Genomic DNA, 8,672 nt, shown 5'->3' with positions numbered 1-8,672 from the left:
AAGAGTTACAGTCCGTGAGCTGTAGATGTGCCTCGTTTAGAGAAAAGGGAAAAGCCGTACGGTAAAACTAAAATAAGGGACACTCATTTAGGTTTTTATTTTACCATAATTTTAAGGAGCTTTTACCTCAAAGTCCTTGAAAACAACTTTCTGAGGACATAACACACAACACTCTCATCACGCACAAGAAACCAGATCATTGAACTCGTCACATAGTGCTTCCATAATGTAGATTTATTAGAATATTCAGAGTAGTGCTATAACTTCTCATTCACTAGAGCTTCTGTCGATTCATAGTTTTCGTGGACGTGTTGGTCTGTGAGACAGATGCTCTGCAATGAAATAAATCTGTAAAGCAACATGAGAGGAATAAACAAAAGGCTACCTAATATTTATATTACTAATTACGGAATTTACAGTCACAAAATTTCATGGAGCAGTTCAAAGAAATTTGTGGGGTTTTTCCTCACTGACATAATAAAGAATATTAATAAATACATGGTTTTTTTTACCTTTTTGAGTAGATTTCTGGATTAACCCCCCCAAAAAAAATATAATAAATCAGCTCTGAAATCAATCTTGTTTCAGCTCTGAAATCAATCTTGTTTCAGTGATTTGCAACAAAATAAAATGGGGATGATACACAAGCAACTTGGCATGGTGGAAGAACATACAGACGTCTGCTTTTTAGCAAAAAAACAACAACAAAAGGGCAAAATCAGGGTATTAATGGACATACAGTAGAAAACTCTAGCAACTGTCTGCATGTCTCTCTATATTGCCAACATTTTGACCAGTTTGTGTTGCATTTCTGAGAGAGATCGTCCCATATTTGTCGGCTGCGGCAGAGTTAATGAAACTTAAAAGAGTCAGAGCGGGCGATGAGTTATAAGTCCGCTAGAGTTCAAACCACAGACTGAAGCACTGCTGAACAAACTCATTCCTTCCCATTAATCCAGCAGGAGAAATCATCAAAAAACAACTTCAGTCTGTGACCAAAGAGAGAAACCGGTCGTAGTACCATGATACCAACAGCAGAAGTCAGTTATAATTAGATTGACAGATTTGTAGGTTACACTCTGCTGCTCTGTGTATAACTCTTCACCTCTCCACCCAAAGAACAGGGCAGGAAACTGCAGATCTCCGTCTCTTTCCCTTGCTGAACTTTAACAAAGTGCCCACTGTTTGATGGAGAAAGGCATGATGGGACAGAGAGAGTGAAGGGATGGGACCATAAAGCCTGGAGGGGTTGAGGGTGGGGGTTGGGGGTCACATTGAGGATGAGAGTGGGGGAGTCAGGACTTGATACAGTAAAGAAGGAGGAGGGGATGAACTGGTGTCTGGTCTGGACCCGGCTGCTCTAATTGGATTTTGGGGTGCTCTGCTCTGCTCGGCAAAGAGATTTAAGGGGACCCGGTTCCCTTCTGGTGGGAGTCTGTGTGTGCGTGTGTGTGTGTGTGTGTGTGTGTGTGTGTGTGTGTGTGTGTGTGTGTGTGTGTGTGTCAGGGGGCTTAGAGGAAGTTGTGCTTGAGGGTAAAAGTTTGTTCTGTTTTGTTTCCCCAGCAGAGACCGGAGCGTGATGTTTAGATTTCTGCTTTAAACTCGTACCTGACCACCATGCTCATCAGACCCACTGCGGGGGTTTCTTGGAATGGCAGTGAGTGTGGGAATGTGAGTCTACGTGTGCAAGAAAACACGGACAACAGAGGGTGTGTATGAATGTGTGTATGCATATCTGATGTGTTTATCAGTTAATGCTGCACACAAACATCCCTTTGACGATGTGGAGTGTGAGGGCCTGTACATGAAGACTACACTGCGTCTGCTTTATCTGCGGAAGAGGGGATTTCTTGTCAAACTGTATGAAGGGCTCTGATCTGAGGGTGAACGTGAAGAGTTTGCAGTTGCATAATATTTTGGGGTGAGAGATGGTGACCGGCTTATTCTTATCTGAGCTTTGAGTTTTGATCGTCTTTTAGAGGGGAACCGAGGGCCTCGCTGAACCACAGCAGACTACACCAGTGAGTTCAGCGGTATAACGGGCAAGTCCTGACTCTCTCAACAAAAGCTGGAAACTCCTCGCTGTTCCAGGACACCACACAATGTCTGTCTGTCATTCTCTCTTCCTCTGTGCTTCAGAACAGGTTTGTCTTGATGCCGGGGTTGGGTTTTCTGTGGAAGGAGGACAGGACTCCGGCAAAGGGCCCGGTCATACTGTCCGCCGGCTGCCAGGCCTTCAGAATCTCCTGAGTCTGGACGGCAGGCTGGGCCACGGCCGGGTTGGACGGCCCCAGGCTGGACCAGCTGGGTGGCTTCAGCCCCTGGAGAACCGGAGAGTTGGAGGCGTTGGCGTAGCCGCTGTTGGCAGGAGCCGGGCTGGGGCTCAGACTGGCGGGGCTGCCCAAGTTTCCGTTGGCCGAGCCGGGCAGGGAGGCCGTGCTGTCAGGTGTGGGGCTACAGGTGGATTCTTTGGACTCATCATCATCTGATGAAGATCTCGGCTCTCCGCCCTTCTTCCCTCCAGAGCTGCTGCTGCTGGTGCTGCCCGAGGTGCCACCAGAGCTGTTGGCTTTGGCATTGGCTGCACGCTCCTGCTTACGAAACTTGGCACGCCTGTTCTGAAACCACACCTGTTAAACACAGACAGAGGTCAGATTAAGATAGATAGATAGATAGATAGATAGATAGATAGATAGATAGATAGATAGATAGATAGATAGATAGATAGATAGATAGATAGATAGGTGAGGTCAGACAATGTAATAGCAGAAGAAAGCCTGTTCCTCTCACCTGTACTCGGGCCTCAGTAAGGTCTATCTTCAGTGCCAGCTCCTCCCGGGTGTAGATGTCCGGATAGTGAGTCTCGGCAAAGACCCGCTCCAGCTCCTTCAGCTGGGAGCTGGTGAAGGTGGTCCTGATGCGCCGCTGCTTCCTCTTCTCGTTCAGGCCGGAGGGGTCCGAGAAGAACTTGTAAGGGACTGAGGGGGGAGAGATTATATCCGTTTAGTGGTCGAAAAGCAATATTTAATTTATTATGGACTTGGCTTTAAAACCGAAAAGGCCACGTAAACAACGTAACATGTTTTGAAATAAACGACGTTATCGGGAAATCTTCGATAAACGATAATCAACTGTTTTTCGTCGAGCAACAAGAGACCCTTTGTCCCCCGACGGTTAGTGGACAGCGGATTAATTGGCTGATAAATTGATTGCGTTGAGCTCAGAGCCAATCAAAACTGACCATGGAGTTTACAAACCAAAGCTGAACATTGTGAGATTGTACAGAAGGCTGAAGGCTGAAAGGCCACATTTATAACAAAGTGTTTAAAAGAAACAGTGTAGTGCATTCACAGAGCTAGTTCATTTATACTTTTTCTATTTTGTTTTATTTTGCCTGAGAATCGTTTGTGTTTTATAACGTTGACAGATGTATATATATTTATATATTTATTTGTGTGTGTTGTGTTACAGTGAAGAAAAACTATTTAGTCCAATTACACACATTAATTACAGGCTTAATTGGGCTGTTTTATTTAGTACATTTATAAAATGTTTAACAATAAGGGCTAAGCCTACATTTTTCATCAAACAGAATCGTGTTTGCAAATAAATAAATAATTATTTTGATTATTTTGGTAGTTAGGTCGCGGCTTTTGTCGCTATACATGAAGCAAGCGTTTAAATAAATGTGAGTCAAAATCCGCAGAAAGTCAAATAAATTCGCTGCTTTAAGAAAATAAAAAGAATAGAATTGATACTGTATTTAAATTTTACCTTAGGATATATATATATGACAATAAAAATGATTGCAGGCAAATAAGGAATAATTACACACCGAAGTCAGGTCTGTGTGTGTGTGTAATTCATCAAGGTTGATTTCGATTTCAAGCTGTCAAACTTTGATTTTGTGAGACTATTTATCATCATCATCATTATTATTATTATTATTATTATTATTATTATTATTATTATTATGATAAGCTTGTATAACAGTCCTCTTATTCATTAGATTGACGCGTGCATCTATAGGCTGTTGTCTAAATTAGTATAGAAATTCAATGTTTTACCTCTAAAATTCTCTTAACTTCATCATCAAAACATTTAATGATATTAAAATGTAAATTATTTCACTGATTTAGCAAATGTCTTTCTCCATGAATTAATTTATAATTTAATGTTATTCTAAATCAGGAATTAAGATACAAATGTCAAATAATTTAGGCCTTAAACTGTAAATGGTTAAACTATTTATAACATAAAATGCAGCTGAAAATTAGCCTAATTAAATTATTTTCCCCATGTTTTTATTTATATAAGTTATCGATAGAAGCTGCGCAGCTCACGCAGAAGGACATGCTGGAGACGAATACAATTATTATTATTATTATTATTATTATTATTATTATTATTATTATTATAATTATTCCCTCATTCTACGACCTTTCTACCTTCAGAGGAATACAACGGAGGCTCCTGTACCTGAGGAGTACGGTGTGGGCTGGTGCTCTCGCAGGGCTCCCAGGGTGCAGCTGGCCGTGCTGAGCGGGGTGCAGCCCGGGTTGGAGAAGGGTCCGCTCCGGATCGGGTTGTACTGGAAGGAGCTGGCCTGGCTGCATGAGCTGAAGTCCGCGTAGGCCGACGCTTCCATGGCCGCCATGCAGGAGTCATAGGAGTTCAGGTAGGAGTAATCCATCTTATACATGGAGATCAGCCGGTGCAAACACCGGTCTGCAGAGGAAACGACGAGGGGTTGACTCTGAGCGGAGAGGTTTCGGGTCCGTCTTCAGCCGCCTTTTATTTTAGGAGATAGAGTGAGTATTGTTCAGGGCAGTCAGAGTCGGTCTGTCTGTCTCTCCAGTATCTCCAAGGACAACTCCTGTCAGCTCTGTGCGGTATATATCTCACTGCCACGCGGACGTTTGTTTGTTTGTTTCTTGGTAAATAATCCAGATGTTTTCGCTTTTTCTCTCTACAGCTTCACTCTCCTTCTTCACTGTCTCCTCTCTCCTCTCTCTCTCTCTCTCTCTCTCTCCTCTCTCTCTCTGTCCGTCTCTTCAGTCTTCCTCCCGGGACTGCAGTTCGCTCTGCTCTCGCGCTCCGTTTGACAGCGCGCTGCGGCTCGCGCGGTGTTTATAATAAACTTGGCAGAGCGCGAGACAATGGCGAGGCGGTGGTCTAGTTTCCATGACAATGCCACCAGTGAGTGAGCGTGGACACGGACGGCCCCCTCCCACCGCTCGCTGCACCGCCCACGCGCTCCAGAGCATCGCGAGCTCGCAGGTGTCAGCAGAGTCTTAAAAACCTGCTCATTTAAAACGGTTCTTATGTCTTCTGCGATGCTTCCTTTATCGGACATTCTGTCACAGTCACCAGTTACTTTACATATCGCGATAAACTGCGTTTATTGTGAGTTTAATCGACGTATAAGATATAAGGACCGACACAGGTCGGTCCAGAACTCCCCATGAAACTAAGATAGGCTACGTTATCCTATTCCCTCTCTTATTGCAGAGGTTTGTTATGATTCAAGCCTAAAAGCCAAGAAAGTGCTCTTAAGTCCGGTTGGTAAAGTTTGTTGTGTTTTATTCCCTTTAAAGAGACTAATTACTTTAATAATCTCCACACTGACACATAAAGACTGGGACTGACTGGGACGTTTTGGGTTTGAAGTCCAGATTATGAATGTAGCGTTAGGTAAAATGTCACAAGACAGGCCCGAGCCTGGACAGATTTTATAAAGAGATGAGGAAAAAGAGATATTGATTATAGGGAATCGATCGGTTTGAAATGTGACCGGACGAATCTAGGCCTACAAAAACACACACAGGTTTGGACATCTCTCCGCTCGTCTGTGATGATAAAGTCGGATTATTTTTGCGCAATTATACCTCTAATTAGTTTAAGTCGAAGCATTAAAATGAATCTATTACCGTGTGACTACAGTGCAGCTCACGAGCCGCTCCAATAATACCCCACAGCGGGTCAATACCGTTGGACTGCCCCTCAAACGGCTCGTGGAAACAACTGCAGCTCAGCCACAGAAGTCTTTATGTGGGGGGAAACGTCCAGATGTGACGGTGATTGCTGAGATTAAAAGCTTTGATTTGATTCCGATCACTTTTACGGAGATGTCACCGGAGTGAGCGTCAGTTTGATGTATAGGACGAGAGAGGGAATTGGCTGCGGAGACAACCGAGCAACCACGACAGGCTAACCATAAACGCATTGACGCTCCATAAATTGGTTTAAGTTTATTGTTCGGTGTCATACAATGTGATAAGTCATATCCCACACGGCCCCAATCACACACACACACACACACACACACACACACACACACACACACACACACACACACAGAGGGATTGAAACCGGCAGGCAGGCGCGCGCGCTCCGTTTTCCAAATCTGTTGTTATTTAAAAAACGTGACGGCTGCATTTCAGATCTCTGTTCATCAAATTAACAGGCTTTTTATTACCGGATGAATTTCACCAAATAATACAACCCACAAACCAAAAATTACGCGCATGCCAGAAATTAATTAAGTTTGGCTCTTGTGCACGCGCGCGGCAACTAGGGCTGACAGCGCGCGCTCTTATCTCTGCTTGACCAGAGGCTGCGTGGTGATGCTCCTTAATGTCATTAACCCGACACACACACACACACACACACACACACACACACACACACACACACACGCACACACGCACACACACACACGCACACACACACACACACACACACACACGTGCATTTTCCTGCGCTGTTCTCACTTAAACAACAAATAAACATTATTAATAAGATTTGTTTAAAGCGTTTATTGTGCGTGCGGCTGGTGAGAGCTCGCGGACGCTGCGGGGCGGAGCGGCGCGCGGGGCTCCTGTTCATACAGTTGTTCATCTCGTGGTGATGTCGGATGTTCTGGCCCGACATCACTCACGTCTGTGGGTCAAAAGCTCTGAGTTTAAATATATATTTATTTATATATAAAATGCGTGTGTTATGCCACGTGTCCGTTTGGGGCCACTGTAGCCGTATGATCGAGTTTTAGTTGTGATGTTGAAGACTTTATGTTATATTTTAAATGTGTGTTGTAGTTATAAGCTTCTAATTATAATTCCACTGTTGTTCTAATGACAACTTATTTTACTTTTATTTATACAAAATATTCACCAGAACATCAAATTAGAAATCAGAAAATGATTTGTTGATTTTTTTGTGCACCTGCCTCTCCTGAGCTCTTTTACTGTAACGTTATTATGGAGCTATAATAATAGTTGTGATATCAAAGGCCCAGAAACAGGCTGCTTCCTGACATAAAATACTGTAACAATCATTATTTATTGTGGCATGTACGTAAAGTGCCCACATGGACTCTATCTGGTACAACATTTCTAACATTAGATTACAAACCAATATTACAAACATTGTCTGTCTCAAGCGCTTCAAATAAAGTCACCAGCTCCTTTAAGAACACAGTCCACTGCAGCTACCACTGAGGTTTCTGTGATCCTATAAACGAACTATATTCTTTCAACCACTTAGAATAAATATACATTTTATAAACCTTGTGATTGGTTTTTTTGGGGCCTGCACATTAACCATTGAGCTCCCAGGCCCACACCGTCTGTTGTGTGTTCTCACCCCGTCTGGTGGGTTCAGAGGTGAGTTTACCGAGAAACTTAAACTGTTTCAAAGTTAAACTCTCCGGGCCCTTTTTTATTTATTTTTTTGCCTCCCCTCCCCATAAAAAAGAGCAGCCAGGAGCGACCCTAGCTCTCCCGCTTTAAAGCATTTAAACTTTAATCCCTTCAAAGAGGGGAGCGGTCTCTTCCAGGCCACTAATCCGCCCTATAGTGCCGCGGCGCAGGGGGAGACCTCTCCTCTGCGGAGGCTTTAACTTTGGACTTTTACATTCATGGGGCGATTTAACGGAAACAGTAACGGGGATCTTTGGCATTCATGACGTCTGAGTCAACAGAGGGGGACACAATGGTCCCCTAGAGGCTCCTGAGGGCCCCTGAGAGAGGAGCCCCGACTATAGGGATTATAGGCCCATGGAGGACTGGGTTATAGGGGAAGTCTTATGGACGCACTTAACATGTGCTGTCCGTTTCCAATCGGAGTTATGATTGAGATGCTATTAAAAGATCAATTCAGCTTTTCACTGTTTAAATTAAAAGCTTTTATTCTATTAAAACATTAGGTTATAATAAATAAAATGTAAATGTATTTAATTGAGCCATTAAGACCATTAACCACACTTTGTTATGGGAATAATGCACGAACACACACACATTGTGTTATTATAATAAAACTCCATATAATCGCGTTTGAAACATTTGTCCTCATGTTTTACTTGATTAATGAATTTAGGCCTCATGTCCAAACGTCAGTCCGCCATGTTTAATGACCCTGGTGTATAATAAATAACTATAACTATTGCCAGGGTGTAAAGCTCAACATAAACATTTATGTAAATACTCTTCCAAGGGAAAAGTGCACTGCATGGGCCTTCTCTCCAGACCCCATTAATTGTCATGTCTGCACCAGATTATTTCAAACACGAAAGGGGCACGATCTGTACAGAAATCCTAATTAAATTCCCAACATTTGCCCCCCTCTGCTCCCGTCTTGCTGTAATTGTTTGTGAAGACGCCGACTGGAGGTCT

The 8,672-nt window shown here is 43.3% G+C and overlaps 1 protein-coding gene across 1 annotated transcript; it reads right to left on the bottom strand.

The window, feature by feature from the left end:
* Window positions 1-213: 213 nt before the first annotated feature.
* Window positions 214-5,155, bottom strand: phox2a (paired like homeobox 2A). The gene is made up of 3 exons (XM_051396599.1): window positions 4,480-5,155; window positions 2,791-2,978; window positions 214-2,630 (listed from the first exon to the last, which is right to left on the bottom strand). The coding sequence occupies exons 1-3, from the start codon at window positions 4,700-4,702 to the stop codon at window positions 2,136-2,138; spliced, it is 906 nt and encodes a 301-aa protein (XP_051252559.1). The 5' UTR covers window positions 4,703-5,155; the 3' UTR covers window positions 214-2,135.
* Window positions 5,156-8,672: the final 3,517 nt, after the last annotated feature.

This window comes from Dicentrarchus labrax, unplaced genomic scaffold (assembly GCF_905237075.1).
Source record: "Dicentrarchus labrax unplaced genomic scaffold, dlabrax2021, whole genome shotgun sequence".
NCBI lineage: Eukaryota > Metazoa > Chordata > Actinopteri > Moronidae > Dicentrarchus > Dicentrarchus labrax.
This window is presented reverse-complemented; position numbering and strand designations above follow the sequence as displayed.